We start from the raw sequence: 21,247 nt of genomic DNA, 5'->3' as shown, positions 1-21,247 counted from the left end.
GTTGTTACCCCTTGTCCTTGATAGCTTTAATCAAACTAAAAATTGCCTCTCTCTGCTTCTTAGCTCTGCTGCCATATATGTGGCAGATGGAAAGACAAAAATCTCTACTATAACATCTCTCTGGGGAGTCCCACTATCATCACCCCCAGATCCACACATCTTCACCATGTTGCAGGTCAGCTAGATTCTTCCTGATATGCCTCACTCACATTCTGGACCTCCTTCCCCACCAGCCTGGACTCTACTGGGCCTGGAAAAAGATCAAGTTCATGGCAAAGAACAGAACAGGTTAGGGGGAAGTTCTTTTACTTTTCTGCTGTTACCGCTGGGTCACTCCTCTCCCTAGTCAGTCATCTCTGCTCTGTTTTTACTCTGGCTTCTGTGCTTCATTGGTCCCCTGCCCTTAAGAGTGCACAGCACCCCACATCCTTATTTACAACATGCCACTTTTCTGTGTCTGCAAGGTTAATGTCTCTTCGAGGTGTTCTGACTCATGTAACACTTGAGCAGTTCTATTCACATGGCTGTTTTCAAAAGCCCGCTTTTCAGAGGTCTAAGTGTTCCTGCCCCCAAGTAGCTCTCTGTCAAGGAGAACAAAAAGAAGTCTTCTCCGCTGATCTGTGAATGAAAGCTATGAATTGGATGGCACAAGCACCACTGGATCTATTTTTCTCCCTATTGTGCAGAGAGTAAACTCATCACACTGACACTGGAAGGATAACCTATGAAGACTGACAAGTAAAACCCAACTTCCCTTGAGCTGCAAGAGAAACTCTATGGGCAAGGGAAAGAAGAGATATTAAAATTAGCAGCAGCCATTTGTCGGAGGAGGGGAGCAGCTCAGAAACATGGAATATGGTTCACAATTTGAAAAATATAACCAAAAAATAAAACTCCAACTTCAGTTGTGCTGACCTTTGCCTCCTTTGATGGCTGGAGAAAAATCCATCAATCAATCATTTCCCAGTGGGTTTGGTAGTTACCCTAATGTGCTGACTTGGTACTCAAAATAACATGACAAGCAACAAAAAATAAAGAAAATAAAGAAAAAAATAAAAAGATCTCATTTTCAATAGCATCAAAAACAATAAAATATTTAGGGTTACGTTTAACCAAGGAGGTGACAGTTACTTACACTGAGAAGCATATGACATTGATGAAAGAAACCAAAAAAGACACAAACCAGATGTAAAGATGATACCCTGTATTCATGGGTTGGAATAATCCATGTTAAAATGTCTACACTACCCAAAGTCATCTATAGATTCAATGAAATCTCTACTGAGGTTCCAATGACATTTTTCACATAAGTAGAAAAAACAACTTAAAATTTATATAGACCCACAAAAGACCCCAAATAGCTAAAGCAATACTGGGAGAGAAAAACAAAGCAGTAGGCAACACACTTCATGATTTCAAGCTTTATTATAAAGATAAAGTAATCACAACAGTATAGTACTGGCATAAAAACAAATACATAAACCAATGGAACAGAATGGAGAGCTCAAAAACAAACCTACGCATATACAGTCAACTAATATTTGTCAAGGGAGCCAGGAATACTTGATGGAGAAAACACAGTCTGTTCAATAAATGATGCTGGAAAAATTGGATATTTAAATGTAAAAGAACAGAACTAGACCCCTATCTTAAACCACTCACAAAAATTAACTTGAGATGGATTAAAGACTGAAATTTAAGACCTGAAACCATACAACTCCTAGAAGAAAACAGAGAAAAGCTCCTTGATATAGATCTTGTCAATGCCTTTTTTTTTTTGATAGGACACCTAAAACACATGCAACAAAATGAAAAAATAGGCAGGACTACATCAAGTTAAAAAATTGCACAGCAAAATAACCAACAAAGTGAAAAGACAACCTACAGAATGGGAGAAAATACTAACAACTCATGCATCTGATAAGGAGTTAATGTCCAAAATGAATAAGGAACTCAAACGCAGTAGCAGAAAACCCTAAATAATCCAACTAAAAATAAGCAAGGGACCCAGGTATCTTTCCAAAGAAGAGATGAAAATGGCCAAGAGATACATGGAAAGGTGTTCACCATCATTCGTCATCAAGGAAATGAAAATCAAAACCGCAATAAGATGTCATCTTACACCTGTTAGAATGTCTATCATCTCCCCGTACCCCCTGAGCACCCCCCAAAAAAGATCAAATGTTGGTGAGGAGGCAGAGAAAATCAGTACCCTTCATGTACTGTTGGCAGGAATGCAAATTAGTGCAATCACAGTGGAAAACAGTATGGAGGTTCCCCAAAAAATTTAAAATAGAACGACCATATGATCCATCAGTGCCATATCAGGCTATCTATCCAAAATAAATGAAATTACTATGTTGAAGAGTTACCTGCACTGCCATGTTCACTGCAATGTTATTTATAACAGTCAAGACATAAAAACAACCTAAGTGCCCACTGACAGTTAAAAAAGTTGTGGTGTCTATATACAATGGAATACTATTCAGTCACAAAATGAAGGAAAATCCTGTCATTTGTGACAACACAGATGGACCCTGAGAGCATTATGCTAAGTGAAATAAAACAGAGAAAGACAAAACTATATAATGGAATCTAACAAGAGGCAAACTCCTAGAAAAAGAGATGAGATTTATGGTTACCAGAGTGGGGGTTGGGGAACGGGGAATTAGGTAAAGGTGGTCAAAAGGGACCAACTTCATTTAGAAGGTAAGGCAGTATTGAGGATGTAATGTGTAATATCATGACTATAGGTAATCCTGCTATATGGCATATTTGAAAGTTGCTGTGAGAGTAAATCCTAAAAGTTTTCATCACAAGGAAACAACAATTTTTATTTATATGAGACAGTAGATATTAACTAAATTTACCATGGTAATAATGTCACAATATATGTATGTCAAGTCATTGTGCTGTATACCTTAAACTTATACAGTGTTGTATGCCCATTTTATCTCAATAAAACTTAAAAGAAAAAGAATATTGCAGGGGCGCCTGGGTGGCGCAGTTGGTTAAGCGTCTGACTTCAGCCAGGTCACGATCTCGCGGTCTGTGAGTTCGAGCCCCGCGTCAGGCTCTGGGCTGATGGCTCAGAGCCTGGAGCCTGTTTCCGATTCTGTGTCTCCCTCTCTCTCTGCCCCTCCCCCGTTCATGCTCTGTCTCTCTCTGTCCCCAAAATAAATAAACGTTGAAAAAAAAATTAAAAAAAAAAAAAGAAAAAGAATATTGCAGCTGATCTCTGCTTATTACTCTTACATCTTACAGACTGGGAGAGACTGTAGCTAATGTTCCTCAGAAATCAGAAGAAGCAAACAGGTTATCTAAGAAAGTCAAGTCCAAAGTGAGAGGCAGAGTCTGAGAGACAGATTGACTGCCTTGAACCAAGGCAGCTATAAAAATTCCTGGTGACCTCTCCCTGCCTGTTAATCAATATGTATCTATAACTATTTCTGCAGCTTGAAGAATCAAGGAAGTTCTTCCTTAATATCCTAGACAACAATGCCATGAAACCAGAAGACAGAAAAGGGATATAGTAGGTACTCTGTCAGTGTTTTTTAAATATAGAAAGCACAGTGCAGTCAATATAGGTACAGGCGATAGGAAATCTGTTACCTTAAGGGGGAAAAAAAACCAGTTTAATAAGAGCTCACGTAAGGCAGGAAAAATTGAGAGGCTGGAATTACATAGGAGATACCATTGTGACCCTTATGGTCTTCAAAAACAGGAAGTACCATTAAGATGCTTGAAGTAATCTCTCTTTTGGTATCACGCTAATATCTCCTCCAGTAGCCACGGCAGAGGCTATGAAGTATGCCTCCCCAACACCAGAGTTTGGTCTCTGACTTATTCCCCATGAAATGGAACCACAGTTGTCCAAATTCATGTGTGTGACAAAGAATTAAGATGGGTCTGGGCCGCCTTGTTGCCATGTGGGAGCAAGGATGTTCTCAAAAACATCAGCTGTAATATTCAAAAGGTTAATGTGTGCACCCTCTGACCAAGCAGAAGGGATCTGGGCATCACAGAGAAAATGACGACTGTATTTTGGAATATGCAGGGTATTTGGAGAGAGACGTGGAAAATAAGATGATAGTAAAACAAGGACAGCCATGATACATTGTGAGGAAAGGTCACTGTAATGTACAGTTGAGTTTCCAACGGTCTTCAAGTGTTCTCAGTTCAAATTATGATAGTCCTATATTGATGTTATTTTTCAATGACTAGATTATAAAAGAAGGACACAAATTAGAAAGACTGTTTAGTTGGTAGGAGAACTCTGGATAACGTGTTTGGCCCTTGCCACTGATTTGTTAACATGGTGACCCCCGCTGGCCCTTACTGATGAACTACCATGGCGATTACCTTTAAAAAAAATCCGTTCTGGGGCGCCTGGGTGGCGCAGTCGGTTAAGCGTCCGACTTCAGCCAGGTCACGATCTCGCGGTCCGTGAGTTCGAGCCCCGCGTCGGGCTCTGGGCTGATGGCTCAGAGCCTGGAGCCTGCTTCCAATTCTGTGTCTCCCTCTCTCTCTGCCCCTCCCCCGTTCATGCTCTGTCTCTCTCTGTCCCCAAAATAAATAAACGTTAAAAAAAAAATTTTTTTTAAAAATCCGTTCTGAAAAACTGTAGGGGCTCCATCTGGGACAGAATGCTGTGCAAGGTCTCATGGACTATAAACTGGACTTTCAGGAGCCGGGTGGCCCTAGCATCAGAGAGGTTGGGGACACTGGGGGTAGGGTGTCATCTCAGCCTGCCCCTGTTCTGGATGGGCAGGGGATGTGTGAGGAAAAGGTGGATTCAGCCCAAGACTCCTTTCCCAGATCAAGTGACCACATTTAGAGTAGATCTTATAAACACTTAAGTCTCTTGGAGGGATAGACACATGCACGTTTGATAAAAACTGGATTATTTGGGGCTGGATATACCTGTGTTTGTGCTAGAACCTGAAGATAAATTAAAAGTAGCTCTTATTGGATGAAACATAGGTAAATGTCAAGGATGGAAAGGTCTTGATTACTTTGGCACATTTCTCAGGACACTGAAACTGCAATATCACTCTTCAAAAGAAGAGACTGGAAAAATTTAATACAAGAAATGAAAATAAAGTCTGTTTTTCTTCTGTTGGAATTACATTTTAGTACATTACTACAGGGGAAACTAAATCAAGAAGGGCAGATACAAATAGATTCTTCTCATACAGAGGGTAAGTTTGGAAAGACCAGTGCAAGTTGGGGAAATGCTGAGTGATGTCAGCAAAAAGAAAAATACCAAGGTTCATTAACAGAATTAAAATTAAGTTAATATATATTTCTAGAAGTGTACAAGTCCATGAGTGCTGAGGGACAGGAACCAGCAGGGCTGAGGAGTATTTTGCATTCCTGTGAGCACAAAAAATTAGGTGAAAGGAGTAATCAGTTGGAACTGGACCTCTCAAAACCAGGATTCAGCAGAGTGAACTTACCATTCCTGGTTGCCATAGGAACAGCTCAATCTAAAAAAGTCTAATAAAAAATTACAAATGAAGTAAATAATGCTAGAGGTGAAGCAACCATGGCCTAGGTAGCACCACTTGGGAGACATACAGCAAGGAGTTTATGAGGGATCTGAGCCATAGGTAAAGATTGGGGTTATAAGACTAGGAAATGAAGTTCATTATCAACAGGTCAAACTAAGACTGCCTTCTTAAGAGGGCTTGGAAATACTGCCATCCTACTGTTTCTCCTACCAACTTCGACAAAAATCATGAATTTGTAGATCTCTATCTCTTTACCCTCCATACATCCAAGTGGCTGCCAGCAAGGAGTAATAAACAGGGAAACAGCAGTTGTTCATCCTCCTGGTGACCCAGGTCAATCGCCTGAGGTCAGAGAAGTGTGGCTCCTCCTACTGAGACTTGCCCCCAGGCCCTTTGCATCACCCTGGGGGCCAGGCCTGCCTGGGTGGGGTGTAGGAGTAGAACAGGCAATCAACACCACCACAAAATTTGCAACTTGGAGGAGAGCAAGAGATTCTGAAATGCATCTTGCTAAGTATTCACCCTCCATTCTCACTATTATTGGAAATCTCTAGAAACATGCGACTGGATCCACTGCAAGGCTGAGAGAAAGAATAGGAGTATGAGATAGTATACCATGCCAGGTCATCATTTCCCAAATTTGTACGAATCCTAAAACTGGATAAGGGTTTGCAACAATGTCCCTTTCCCAAGCTGCTATGGGAAAACCCCATGAGGGCAGGTCATAAAGTTGCCAGGGTCATATCATGGGAAGACAGTTTTATAGACTACTGGGGCAAAATACCTGCTTCTCTCCCCTCTGTCACTGGGCAAGAATGGCAAGTAGAGAGTGCTACATTCACTTTGAGAGAGTCAGTGCCACCGCGTTCTCAGCTTGATTAAAGGTGCATCAGTAATTGCACTCCAGTACCTGTACCCATTGGTAAGATAAAATTTGAAGATTTCTGGACCCCAGCAATAAATCACAAATTCCTAATACCAAGTCATAAACTTAAAAAAAAATAAACTATTTAAATATATACACAGAAGTTTTTTTTTTAAGTACTGCATTCAACTTAGTTTTCCAAAATCTCACCAAGAGCCATGGAAACAGGTATTTTCAGGAACAGTCCTGCCATGAGTTCCCATCATTGGTCCCAGACCACCCCGACAGCAGGACTCAGGGGAAGAAGGCAGAGGAGGCACCTTCTCATGCCAACTCCCAAAGGCAGTTCTTCAGCAAAAACCTGTTGGGTGCTGGCCATACGGACATGGGAACGGCCCTTAATTCATTCTTTAGAACAACGTCTCCATTCTCCTGCCTGCCACCCTCCACCTCATCAAAGTAGATAAGCAGCAGAAAAATGGGGGCAGAGAACCCAGCCTCCAGCCGCACATCATTAATGACAAGGGAGCAGGCCGCTCCTGTTAACCCGCCTCTTCCACCTTTCTCTCCATAACAAACACAAAGGATGCACATAACCAGTGTCTAGAAACTCAGAAAATCCCTCCCCCACCCCCTCGCAACAGAGGTGAGACCTGGAGTTATCTATCCACCAAGAAAGAGAACTACAACCAGCAAGGGCACCAACCCTCTGGGTTTCATCAGAAGAGAAGTTTTGTAAAGCCAAGAGCTTTCAAGCCAAAACAGGTGTCTGGTATTTGAGTAAAACTACTTAGAACCTGGAGTTCATAAGAAGAAGTCTTATGGGTTAAAAAAGTTCAAAAGCTGCTATGATTTCAACATCAGGAGCAAAAGTGATAATAAACATAGTGGCCAGTTTTACATTTTGCCCAGTAAGGGCATTTTTTTTTTTTTAAAGAAGAAAGCTATCACCTACATGATCACTATAATTTCAACCAAATGAATGAATCGATGAGTCAACAAATCAATAAATAAATCCATTTGATAACCATCATCACAAAGACATAATCATAGAAAATAAAAAGGTAGACTTTTCCATTCATAAAGTAACCTTAATGAGACAATCCCTACATTGTTTTCTTGCTGACTCGCAAATCATTATTCTTAGGCAGGCATGGGTCCCGGCACAGTGCCCTATGATGTTTAAGAGCCACTACTGAAGGGGCGGGTGCCTGGGGTGAATCAGTCAATAAAGTGTCTACTCTTGATTTTGGCTCAGGTTGTGATCTCCCGAATCGAGCCCTGGGTAGGGCTCAGCACTGACAGCGCAGAGCCTGCTTGGGATTATCTCTCTCTACCCTTCCCTCTCCCCATCCCTCTCAAAATAAATTAATAAACTTTTTTTTTTTTTTTAAAGAGCCACTCATGTAGCTTCGAGGCCACAGTTTGCTGACAGATGGACAGAGCACCAGCAGAGAGAGGCAGTGCACAGGCCAGAACTCCCAGCCCGTGCTGGCTGGGCACTTTCCCCTCTCCCACCAGCCTGGGTATTGGCACAGGAAACACCAGCAAAACCAGAAGCATCCTGCCATTCCTGCCCTCTGCAGAGCAGGCGCCTTTTTATTCCAAGGGCCCCCTACATCTTGTAGTTCTTATTCTTGCTTTCCATCGATTCCACTTGATCAAAATGCCAGGTTCTTCCATTCTAAAACCACACCGTTGTAATGGTAGGGTGGGGGTGCTAGCAACAGGGTTTTTTTACTCCACTGAGGACTGGAATGCCAGTTGAGATCTCTGGAACCAAGACAATTTTTCTTCACCAGAATATCTACATAGGTGCTTTCATTAAACTTTCATGAAAGGGAAATAAGCTGGAGGCTTTTCTAGTTCATTCGGTTCCCCCTACAAATATATAATTTAAACGCTGGTAGCTGTTAAAAAGTAAATTACACGATCAAAGGAAAAGTCTAATAAATAAACTGAGAGGTTTCTATTCTCCCAGGATTTCTTGAATTTCAAATGTGCTTCATTTTTAAGAGGTAAGCAAGGGTTTTAACCCAAAACATTTCCCCTAAATTCAAATATCATTAAAAAAAATTTTTTTTTTATGTTTATTCATTTTGAAAGACAGCACAAGCAGGGGTGGGGCAGAGAGAAAGGGGGACACAGAATCTGAAGCAGGCTCCAGGCTCTGAGACGTCAGCAAGAGCCCGACGCAGGGCTCGAACTCACGAACGGTGAGATAATGACCTGAGCCGAAGTCGGATGCTCAACTGACTGAGCCACCCAGGCGCCCCAATTCAAATGTCATTTAGAATTAAAACACGTTTCTAAAAATGCAGCTGAAATCCATTTTTACAACCCATCTCTACCCCTGCCCCCCAACTAAACAGTTATTTTTTAAAACCTTCAACAAAATCTTTCATCAACACCCCCCCCCCCCCCACGAGAATGCAACTATACACTTAACAGTCTGGGCTAGAGAAAGCTTAGCTGCCCCAATCCCTCCTCACTCCTCTAAGAAACTTTAATAAAAATGTTTAATTTTTTATTGCAAATTAAAATGTAAGAAAACACAACACGGCACGAGAAACGACCTTTGGTTCAGCCATGGAGAAAAAGCTCAAGCTTTCTAAGATGACTGAGGTCATTACGACAAGACTAGACTAACAGAGCGTCAAATGTCAACAGCAAGAATGGCAAGAACTCCAGGGTTTGTGTGACATTAGCAAGGCTGAATGTTATCACATTTGCAAAACGCCACCAGGATCGCACAGCCGTATCGATTTTAAATATGAGGCACCCGACTCAGAGTGAAAACATTTCCCCAAGAAAAGGCAATTCCACTAAAGCTGAAGCACTATATTCGGGAAAGAGGAGGAGGATTTGATCCTCTGGAACTTTAAAAATTCATTCTATGGGTTCTTTCACTTGAAAATGCTTCTATTCAGGATATGAAGAAACGTAAAAAGCTAGTTAACCTTAATGGTTGTTCCTAATTGTTGAAATTAACATTTCATTCTTCCGCTGCTTCATTTTGGGGATTGGATGAAAAAGGGAGAGACCATTCAACTAGCTTTTTCCATTTTTACGATGAATTCCAGCCCTATGGAAAAGCAGAATTGGAATCGCATCATGGCACCAGAAGAGAGTGGAAGCACCGAGAAGCTGGCATTGAGGTAAGGCTGCACACTTCTGTCACTTCACCAAGTTCAAGCCTATGGCCACAGGCCATCCAGACCACACGCAGAATAAAAAAGGAGACTTGGAAAACTTTTCAACGTCTTAAAGGAGGAAAATGACTCTGCAGGCAACCCATTCTCCTAATTGCAGAGTGGCAATTTAACAAGCTGCTTGACAATTAATTTTTAAGTATGCAGCCACGTCTAATTCCACAAGATTGAAGTGTGTGGTGCACAGGGTAGTTTTTTTTTGTCTGTTGGTTGGTTTTAATTGCAGAGGCACAAATAATGGAAATTGCTCTGAACACTCACACGTGAGAAGCTCAGTTCATTACAAATAAGCTGGCGTCGGTTGTCCATTCAAAGTACATGTATATTAAAGGAGTGAAGGGGCGCCTGGGTGGTTCAGTCGGTTAAGCATCCGACTTCAGCTCAGGTCACGATCTCACGGTCCATGAGTTTGAGCCCTGAGTCGGGCTCTGTGCTGACAGCTCAGAGCCTGGAGCCTGCTTCCGATTCTGTGTCTCCCTCTCTCTCTGCCCCTCCCCCGTTCATGCTCTGTCTCTGTCTCAAAAATAAATAAACATTACAAAAAAAAATTTAAAGGAGTGAATAACATACCCATTCCGATAGGTCACTGAGCTAGCAAAATCAAAAACAAAACAGTAAATGGATATTTTAGTGTATTAAATTCTTGTAAAAGCTTTTAAGCAATTTGAGGAGTCAACAGATGTTTACTATAGGAAAAAGAAAAAAAAAAAAAACCAGTGAGAATAAAGGGAGTGGATTTCCCGCCTAGTGAGTATGTGGTTATTTGAGCTAGAAGTTAAGCAGTGGCATCAGATGTAGAAGTTTGTGTTCACTTCTTCCCCCTGGTACAGTGCTGATGTCTTCAAGAAACTAGCAAGCAGCATGCTACAGCCAAACTTTGTGGGCAGCACTTTTTCATAATTACATTTATATAAGAAAATCCAGGGGCACCTGGGTGGCTCAGTCAGTTAAGCATACGACTTCAGCTCAGGTGATTATCTCATGGTCTGTGGGTTCAAGCCCTGTGTTGGGCTCTGTGCCGACAGCTCTGAGCTCGGAGCCTGCTTCAGAGTCTGTGTTTCCGTCTCTCTCTCTGCCCCTCCCCTGCTCATGCTCCGTCTCCATCTCTCACAAATGAATGTTAAAAGAAAAAAAGAAAAAATCCACCCAAACAAAAGGGTCAGCACCCACAACAGACAAATTTCAAACTTCTTTTTCTTTGAAATACTGCAAACAAGCATTTGGACTTTCTTTTAAAACCAAAGAGGTACTTTCTTGCCATCAACTAAGGTCTTGTGGATGGCATATTTTAACTGGATACCATGTTATCAAAAGGCCAGTTCAAAAATGAATTATGAGTTGTCTGCATACATTTTCATAACCATCAGCTTATCAGAGAAGCATTAAAATCCATCATATTAGCATAAAATCCTAAAATCATAGCGTAACATGTGAGAGAATTGTAAGAGGAGAAAAGGAGCAAGAATGGTGATATACGTTTCATGACAATTTGGTCTGTGAAAAAACATATTCAAAACCTTAGTTTGAAGGCCTCTCATTATTATTTAATTTCTGAAAATAGCATCTGGCTCCTTGAAGAAAGACATTGTGTCAAAACTACAGACTACATCCCATATCTGTCCAAAAGAAAATTTATAGGAGATGCAAAAAAAAAAGATTAAAATTATAGAGTCATCACTTTATGCTTTAGGGGTGCTGTCTTAGGCGGAGTTTCGAACATCCTTTGTTCACATGAAAGTAGAAAGAGAATGAGCACGTGGATTCAAATCTACCTAAAATTATGGGAGCCGGGTCTCAAAAGCAGTGGCTAACACAAACAGGCTAATCTTTCCACAGCTCATCAGTGATGGGCTATATATAGTCACTAGGACACTCCAGATGAAGTGAGTGGCAACGCTTTTCCTTGGTGCAGGGCAACCTCCGTAGGCAGGGGACAGGTCTCTTGCATCCATGTGGTGTCAAGTAGTAAGAGCTGGTGAAACCAAAGCCCAGAGGAGGAAGGAGATTTACCATAGTCAGACTTCCGGTTGGTTAGCAGAGCCAGGATGATGCCTAAACTTCCTGACTCCCAGGTTCCTCCCCTAAACAGGCTGCCTCTAGGGAGCAAATCTGAATGAACTCTAATGCTGCACAGATTTGAAAGAGTAGTTTTTTTTTTTCAATATATGAAGTTTATTGTCAAATTGGTTTCCATACAACACCCAGTGCTCATCCCAAAAGGTGCCCTCCTCGATACCCATCACCCACCCTCCCCTCCCTCCCAGCCCCCATCAACCCTCAGTTTGTTCTCAGTTTTTAAGAGTTGAAAGAGTAGTTTTGACATATAACCTACCCCGGGCTTTTGCATGTAAGCATTATTCTGCCCAGTAGAGATAGTTATGTTTTTAAATACAAAAATATTATTTTTGTAGAAGGTATGGACAACCAGCTGTAAGGGAAAATAGAAAGGGAAGCATCCAAAATCAGAATGTTCTTTTTTCTTCACTTCCAAAGAAAAAGCAGGGGCAAGCCAAGTAAAAATGTAATACCGTGGCATCCTGTTCTCACTAATGAGGCAGTAGACAGGGGAAACATTCCCAAGATGAAACAGACAGACAGGCACTGGCACTGGGGTGGGGGTGGGGCCAGAGTCCTGAGGGTGGGCACCGAGAAGGTCCCTGGGGACCCTGAAGCAGTGGCTTTTACCAAATCATGCAAAGGAAGGTCATACTTGAATACCTAATGGGGCTGTTTTGGTGTATCCTCACTACCCTGACTTTATGGCATATGAGGGCAGATCCTACGACTTACCGGATAATACACACAGAAGTGACTGTAGTTTTTGTCCAAAGGAAAGCTTATGCACTATTGCAAAGGTACAATTAATGCCTCCTGTTAGATTTGATTCATGAAATGATTTCTTTCTTTTAAAAAATGTAGTCTTTAAAGAAAGGTCAATGGGGATGAGGTTTATTTAGAACTGGGTACATAGTTCCTCCGTCTTGTTCCCTCTCCATACATATACCAAAATACATTCTCATTCTGGCTCTTTTCTGACAAGTATGAAAGCAAGGCAACAATCTCTGACAGGCTAAATCTCGATGACGGGGTATCCCTTCCCTTCTATAACACAGAAATGGTGTGAACTCATGGCCCCAGGAATAAAGGGGTAAGGATCCTATTAGCCATCTTCATTCTGGATGAGTTCAAGATTTCTAAATCTGGGCACATCTCGAGTTCAAACTTTACTCAAGGGGCTCCTAACTCCTCTCATCAGCATCTTTTTTTGATTTATTTGCTCATCATCTAACAATCCCCGGGTATCTTTCGCAGATTCTTAGAAAATGATGTTGTCACTTTTCTGTGACTTTATAAAATGGATGCATGTTCTGAACTTGACCACAAGGTAAGTATCTCATGACATGTACTTTAATGACCTTTACATGAAGATAGCATAATGTAAGATTAAATCTCACTGCTGGTTATAAGGGCATATGGTACCAGGAGACAATCCCTAGATTCTGAGACAGCCGAGGCTCATCCTCCTCGGACCCAACAACTGTGTCACACACCACACGTGCATTTCTCTAGCAGCTGTGTTGAGGGTAGTAGTCCCACTCTAAAGGCAGGGGCAAATGAAAGAAGCCTGAGGCTCCTTTCAGAGTTAGTGGGACTATCACATAAGTAATATGGGAAATTAAAGGACTACCTCTCAGTGACGCTATCTGTGAGAAAAGCTCTTGCAGAAGCAATATTTTTCCAGGTCACATTTCCCAATCAAGGTTAAAAGAATGATTGTGTAAGGGTGCCTGGGTGGCTCAGTCTCTTAAGCAGCTGACTTCAGCTCAGGTCATGATCTCGCGGTTTGTGAGTTTGAGCCCCACATGGGGATCTGTGCTGACAGCTCAGAACCTGGAGCCTGCTTCAGATTCTGTGTCTCCTCTCTCTGCCCCTTGCCTGCTCACATTCTGTCTCTCACTCAAAAATAAATAAACATTAAAAATTTTGGGGGGGCGCCTGGGTGGCTCAGTCGGTTAAGCGGCCGACTTCGGCTCAGGTCATGATCTCGCGGTCCATGAGTTCAAGCCCCGCGTCGGGCTCTGTGCTGACCGCTCAGAGCCTGGAGCCTGTTTCCGATTCTGTGTCTCCCTCTCTCTCTGACCCTCCCCCGTTCATGCTCTGTCTCTGTCTCAAAAATAAATGTTAAAAAAAAAAAAAATTAAAAAAAAAAATAAAAAAGTTTTTTTAAAAGCTGATTGTATGTTAGCCTCCTAGACATTTTAGCAACTAAAGTCAAGCATGATCTTATGTGCTCATGATATTATGTGTTCGGTCTTATATAAAGTGTAACATTAATATGGCAATCATAACATTAATGCATTTTACATGTCTTTTTTTTTAAGTAGTAGAAGTCTAACAATGATTAAGTTTTAGAGAAAACTAGAGCCCTTATCAGAAGGAGGGCAGCTGGTAATTATATTAATCAAGGCCTTTCATTTTTAGAAGCATTATGCCCATTCGTGTCAAAACCCACTTGGAACTTCTATGCACCCGGTTATGTAGCACAGCCCTTTCCTTCCTGTGAGGCATCCAAATATGAAAGGAGGGAGTGGAACAGAGATGAAAAGAAACCAATATACATTTTCAGCCCTTGTAGAGATTTCTCTCATTTACTTTTCACCCAACACTATGAGGTAGGTTGCATTCTGAAGATTCAGAAAGTAAGGTAATTTGCCCTGGAGCTCACCTGGACTGAAAACACATCTACCTGATTCTAAATACTGACTTGTTCTCACTGCAAATTTCTGAGGGATGGTGGGATTGAGGGCTCAGAGGGAGATGGTAACATCTCTTTTAGTGCCATGTCCTGCTGAAAGTGGCTGGGTATTTCATATACTGTAGGTCTAATCAATCAAAAATGTTAAAGCATTTTAATATTTGTATGCAGGGATTCTATCTCAAACTCCAGTCATTTAATTGGCCACAGGGCCAACATGTGTCTCTTGGTAATTTTCTCCCGAATAAAATCAGATAGGATTTAATCACAGTCAAATTGACCCATAGATGAATTTAGCTAGGGTGGACTCTGGGGGCACCAAACATTCTCTGCCTCCAAATCCTCATCATTTATTCTCCTTTTCAACATAAAGCTGGGTCCCGCATGCTACTTGCTATAGCTACAGACACTTCAATAACAAACTCTATTGTTAAACAAAGCTGGACACCTTTGTTTTCTTTATTAGCAAGGGGAATGGCTGCAGAATTATAAATCCTTGCAAAAAGACTTCTGTACACTCATCATGTGAATAAACAAACAACCAAAGTCATTTTTAAACATGTTCAGTTGCTGCACACCAGTGAACAGACACACCACACAAGGACCAATTTATGGCTAGAAGGAAAAATTACACTCTTCAAAGCATCCCATTTGGTGGCAGTCATGATCATTAGTGAAAGTAATATCTATTTAAAAGCAGTAAATGCCTATTTCCAAACAGAATGGACTGGCATACAAAGGAAGCATCATCCCACTCAAGCATCCCCAGGCTTCCCAGAAAATCATTATGGTCTGTCATGTTAACTCACTTCCTTTTTTTTTTTTTTCCCTCTCCTCTTTCTCTTTTTTTTTCCCCTGCTGAGTATCATCATCTAAAATCAAATTAAGTACTAATAGTAAATGTGCACAGAAATCACTTCAGGAAAGCAAAACAATCAGACTCAAGAGGTTATATAAAAATACTCTTTCTCACGGTAAAGATCAAGAGCCCAGATGGAATTGTGACAACATTCCAAGAGGGTTACAGTAGCTGAGCTGAAGCTGTTATCCAGGTGACTAATTAAAAGAACCACCAACAAATAATGTCTTAATAATTTCAAGAGTACCATCTCCCATCTATCTGTACTCCAGCTCCCCTTTCAAGTCCCTTCCTTCCAGCTCTAAAATTGCTAGTCAAGGATGATGGTGAGGATAATAATAAATGTGTCAAGATGAGAAAAAACTATTATATTCTCTGTTTGGTAAAATAGCACAAAAAGGTGACATGACACACAGGAAATTTCAGAGTCTGACACAACATGGGGATCAATGAATATTTAGTAATAAATACTGTGTATCATTTATTTTGGACTCAAGTTTTCGAAGAGAATGAATCACCCAGTAAGATTTAATGTACTGGTTTTTGAATATGGTCAATTAAAGATGGCCTCTGAAATACATAATTATATTGAGTAAACTTCTCCTACAACATGGCTGGTCTTTAAGGTAGGTCTTATTTGTATGCTCCAAAACTAAGTAGTCACTGTTACCAAGAGTCTTCACATTCTCTTCGGAAAATGAATTGCTATGTATGCTTCTTTAAGACAGACCAAGTTAAGACTGTAATTGCACGGCAATAAAGAGGAAGGATTACAACCAGAACTTCTGAATGTACTTTGTCATGCTAAATGAAAGAGTCCTTTCAAATACACTTTTTGACCAAATCAGGATAAAAGAATGCCCAAGAGATATAATTCTCCAGTTAACATAGCGTCTATCCTCCCAGTTTCTATCCTTGGGCCGTAAGTAGGCAGAGTCTAGCTGATCTTGGTTGAAACTCAAAGTGGTACTATTCCAAATCAACCAGCTCCTCCTCACCAAAGAGGTCTATAAATGATGAGTTGTTAGTTTTGGAAAAAGAATGAGGAATTAAAAATTGATTTGTTCCACTGAGCTGAAGGGCATATGTCTTATGGAGGAAAGCATGGGTACTAAGGTCAATGAGAGGGGGAAGTGAACACAGACTTCAGCGAACATCCAAAGAACAAAAACTCACCTGTGTTAATCCTCTACAGTACAAAACAAAGCTATTCTCAGGTGGCTGACAAAAGCATCTTATTTTAAACCACAAGAGTGAAGAATCACAAACACTGGTGTTAAGGACCCTAAGAAACAAATTAAACATTCTAATTTTATAGGTGACAACACTATGGCTCCAAGAGATGATAAGACTTGTGTAAGATCACTTTAAATGCTGGAAGATGACCCACATGTAAACACTGATTCCGTTGAGTCTATAATCATCATCTCTTTTACCATAAATGACACATTCCTTATTATGTATGAGTTCATTTGAGTCAAGTGAGAATAAACTGTGCTAGGTACTACAAATTGTTCCTATCTACATGCAGTTTACTCCCCAGTACAGGATGCAGAAAATTGGACTTGCAGTTATAGTACGGAATAAGAACTATTTACTCCCTGTTGCTTAAGCAAGGGCACCTATCCCAGACTTGTGGGGTCAATATAGGCTTCTCAATAGATCTAATATTCAAACTGGTTCCTTGAAGGCAAAGTAGAGATTTTACAGGGGCAGAGAAACAGGAGGAGGAAGCTGTTCTAACAGGAGGGGGTAGCGGACACACGGGATCAGAGGCAAAAGAGCGCTGCTATGTTAGAGGAAGTGAAAGGAATTCAATATGGCTGGAACACTGAGTGCCTGGGGGGAAGTAGTGAGGGACAGGGCAGGAAAGGTGAGCAGGGTGAACAAATCCAGAAAGCCTTTTTGTCTAGTTAAGGAATTTAGACTTTTTCTCAAGATAATGGGAAGACAAAGAGTTTTAAAACAGGGAAGTAAAATGATTAGATCTGCATTTTGGAAAGAACATTAGGATAGCTCAATGAAATAAAATGGCAGCACGGGGGTGCATGTGTGGTTAAGTATAAAAGGAATCAAAGCAGTTAGTAAGCTGTTGGTGTAATCCGGAAGACAGGATAGTCATCTAGTGCAATATCTGAGGGGGATGGAAAGAGATATTTGTATTTGAGATATTCAGGCCACAGAATTAAAATACCCAATGATAAACAGATACAAATGGATGTGGGTCATTTGGGAAAGAATCAAAATTATTCTGAAGTCTGTGGTCAAACACCTTCTGACACGGGAGCTATGGAGTACAGTCCCTCAGTTTTATAGTCAGGGACCATTCTTCTAACAATAGAAAGTCAAGACAGCTCTATATTTTTTCATCATGAATGAAACTGTGGAGTCCCAGAAGGCAAAGACTGAATTCTACAGGATACTTCATTGGGGCAGTCATAAACCTCTGATGAGACTTTCCCAAGAAAAAAGAACTGCCCAACAAGCACCCTCCATCTCAACGCCCTTCTCACATTTTCTTGTGGATCATGGGTTAGGAAAGAGGAGTAGGTTCAATGTCCTATGGCCTATGTATGCAGCGTAAATGGTGATATCTTCCATTTTCTGGTGGACGTTGGTTAATCCAAAGGAAGCAGGATTAGGGGTGGTCAATAAAAGAAATCAAACACAGAAAGATTTATGTGGATCAGCTCAAGGTCCTAAGGTTTTCCAGTTCAAAACTGGAGGAATGAAATGAAGTATGTACTTTTGGGCTACGGTGTGTCCCAATCCCCATTTAGGATGTAAATCAGGTACTCACCCCTTCGCCGCCATTTTCACCTGTATTGGCAAGCATTTCCTGCAGAGCTCTCACAGAGAGGGACTGTTCCAGCACAAAATTGCAGACGCAGAGATCTGGAGGAACATACTGTGGGAATAAAACCAGAATGAGGATACCTACTCATATCAGTAGGGGACCAATCACACAATAACATCTCAAGGGCAAAAAGCCTATGAATCAAAGTGACAGGTGGGTGGGTGGGTGTGTGGGTGGGTGGATGGATGGATGAATAGGAATATAAAAGGTAGCCTTCTCTTATTCAAGTTAAGATGGGTTTCAAGCTGAATTCTAAAGGATGAGGAGAAGAAAATGTCTAAGTCTCAAGGAAACAGTGACCAAGATGCCAGGAGCAACTTCAGTGAGGCTGGTAGTACACACAGAAGAACACACATACAGCCTTGCTGAAGAAGGCAAAGTAAAGATATACTGATCTACACTGATGCCTGAGTAGGACCAAAGGAAGAGGGCCACTGAGATATCATTCACAATAATTTGTAAGAGGACAGTGGACACACCACAGTGTGGCTCTAGACAGTAGTGACACGATAGGTAATCTATTTACTTGTTAAGAAAACCTGGATACTGGGGTGCCTGGGTGCCTCAGCTGGTTGAGTGTCTGACTCTTGGTTTCATCTTGGGTCATGGTCCCACAGTTTGTGGGTTTTAGCCCTGCATCAGGCTCTGCGCTGGCAGTACAGAGCCTGCATGGGGTTCTCTCCCTCTCCAACCCTCCCCTGCTCTCTCTCTCTCAACATAAATAAAAGAAAAAGAAAAAAGAAAACCTGGATGCTGCACTATAAAAAGGGGCATTAGAGGGGATTAAGAGCTATATAAATATAATTCTGAACAAGCAATGTCCAGAACTAAAAGAACTGATGGCCCCTACAACAATCATTCTAATTTATTATGTGCTCCAGTGATATTAATATTTGTACTTGTTCTGGAACATTTCTCAACAATAGTTAAAGACAGCCTTTGCTGCATACTGACTAGTAATAGCTAATGCTCACTGACCATTTTCTCTGTGCCAGGCCCTGTTTTAGGTGCTTTGAATATATTAGCCCATTTAATCCTTACAACCACCCTGTATGATAGGAATTATTCACATTCCAGTTTACAGCCAAGGAAACTAAGGAACAGAGAAGTTAGGTCACATGCCTAAGGTCATGGCTTCTATTTGGCAAAGTTGGATTCAAATCCAGGCAGTCTGTCCCCAAAGTCTATACACTTAACCCTACACGATTCTTGCCACTGATGGAAATATTAAAGACATTTTTCACCACTAGAATGTTTTCAATAAACAAATATTTAAGTATTACATTTATATAAAACACAGCACAGGGTATTGAGAAGGATACAAAGACACCCAAAATCATTGCTCTGTAGGAGTTTACAATCCAGTTTCATGATATACCATCTTCCTTAGGAAAATAGCTTATAATCACTTTGCATGCCAAGCCTTTGTTTCCTACGGGATACTGGAGAACACTCACACTAGGAGAGGAGAACAGGAATGAGGAATGAGGGCCAGAAGTCACCAACAGCTTATGTCTAACACTCAGACAGGTAGAGCTGTTTCCATGGAGCTCCAATTTAAAAGATCAAGCCAGCCTGTTACTAAAGCACAGATAACCTCTCTGACTTCAACATTTTCTTTTTTAAAATAATGAAATGGTAATCTCTAAGTTTCCTTTAATCGGAGGCATTTTGTATACTCTTCAGCCCTCTTCCCAAACTCAATGTCCTCAAATAAAATGATGTTCTACTTGGGCCTATTATCTCCCTTCATTAAAGTTTCCAGACCCCCAGGCCGAGAATGTGTAACCCTATCCCATTTTGAGGACTTTTCCACTAAGTACGTTTCTCCTCAGGGTCCCCATATTCTGAAATCTTAAAAACTTAGTCTTCCTAGAATTATGGTATTACACAAAATTGCCCAATTCTTTTTATGAAAGTTATGATAGGAGAAACTACCAGGACACTACAGCTTTTTTTTTTTTTTTTTTTTTTTGATATATATATTCCTTGCTTTGTTTTCAGTCTGTTCTTGCTGCAGGTAATTAACTCATCAGTATGGGACTTGAGCAAGCAAGCAACTGTTAATGCAGGGCAGAGCGTCATGTCCACAAAGGGTTTCTGGAGCACAGAGAGCATCATTTTAAGCAGCATACAATATGATAAAGCATTTCCCTAAAGGCTCTACGCCATAAACATAGATCGCTCAGCTCAGTTTCCCCAAATATGGTGCCATCGCAGAGAATTTTACAGAGATTTTTTTTTTTTCCCCACCACTTTGTCTACCCGGATCTCAGGTCACCAGAATAGGAAGCAAAAGGACCGGAGTTTGAATGTTTCTTCCTCTTCACTAAAGCATGTGGTTTGGAGATTTTCTATTTAGGAAGGTCTGCAGTTACGGTTGGTACTTTAAAGGGCACTTTTTGGCTAATTCAACATTCACGCTCACTTTTACAACCACCATATCTAGCCCACTCTCCTTTGACAAAAACTTTCACAGTCCTCAGAGCTAGAGATCCCGCCCTGACAGGAGGCCAGGGGACTCAAAGTCCCCCTTCTTTCTCTCCTGAGTCTGGTCCACAGGAGCACTCCCCCAGCACTGCCATCATCTACTCTGATGGAGGACCACCAATAATACGGAGACTAGACATGCCCCAATTATGATTTTCTTTTCCTTCCAGATACTAAAAGCCCTAAGGTGGTCATGATTTAACTGCTGGTACAGATGGGCACACTGAAATGCGAGAGAGAGGGCACAAGGAGAAAGCACCTCAAATGAGAGCACTGTACCTGCACTGGCTTACACAGTTTCCTTACAGTTCAGTGTCTCTACCACTCAAGTGTGGCCCCTTCCTGGAGCCTACGCTTGGGGTTAAGTTCACACTGGTCTAACAGCACACAGAGCAACACGTGGGCAGTAGCAAGGGAGAAGACAGGGCAACAGGAGTATCTGGAGGAAAACAAAATGCAAGTAGTAACTTGTAACATAAACGGAGTCCAGAGCACAGAACCATCTGACCTGCTACCTCAGCTGCCATCCTTAATTAAACTCCACACAGGCCTCAGGTCCCACCTCCACTTTCTTTAAGAATGAGCAAAGGCCACTCGTCCATCAAAGCTAATTTGTTTGCAGGAGCGAGTCCCCTAGGAGGTCAGCTCATTGTCTCTGTGCTCTGGAGCCTGTGCCTCAGTCACTCTGCCTGGCA

The 21,247-nt window shown here is 41.3% G+C and overlaps 1 protein-coding gene across 1 annotated transcript in view; it reads right to left on the bottom strand.

Annotated features, from left to right (window-relative positions):
• RYR3 (ryanodine receptor 3) overlaps positions 1–21,247 on the bottom strand; it is a 451,654-nt gene that overhangs the window by 312,283 nt on the left and 118,124 nt on the right. Inside the window, exon 3 of the mRNA XM_043554522.1 lies at positions 18,006–18,113. Coding sequence (XP_043410457.1) covers positions 18,006–18,113 — 108 coding nt within the window. The remainder of the gene's footprint in view (positions 1–18,005; positions 18,114–21,247) is intronic.

Source organism: Prionailurus bengalensis, chromosome B3, assembly GCF_016509475.1.
Source record: "Prionailurus bengalensis isolate Pbe53 chromosome B3, Fcat_Pben_1.1_paternal_pri, whole genome shotgun sequence".
Taxonomy (NCBI): Eukaryota; Metazoa; Chordata; class Mammalia; order Carnivora; family Felidae; genus Prionailurus; species Prionailurus bengalensis.
The sequence above is the reverse complement of the archived record's forward strand: the minus strand, read 5'-3'. Positions and strand labels throughout refer to the sequence as shown.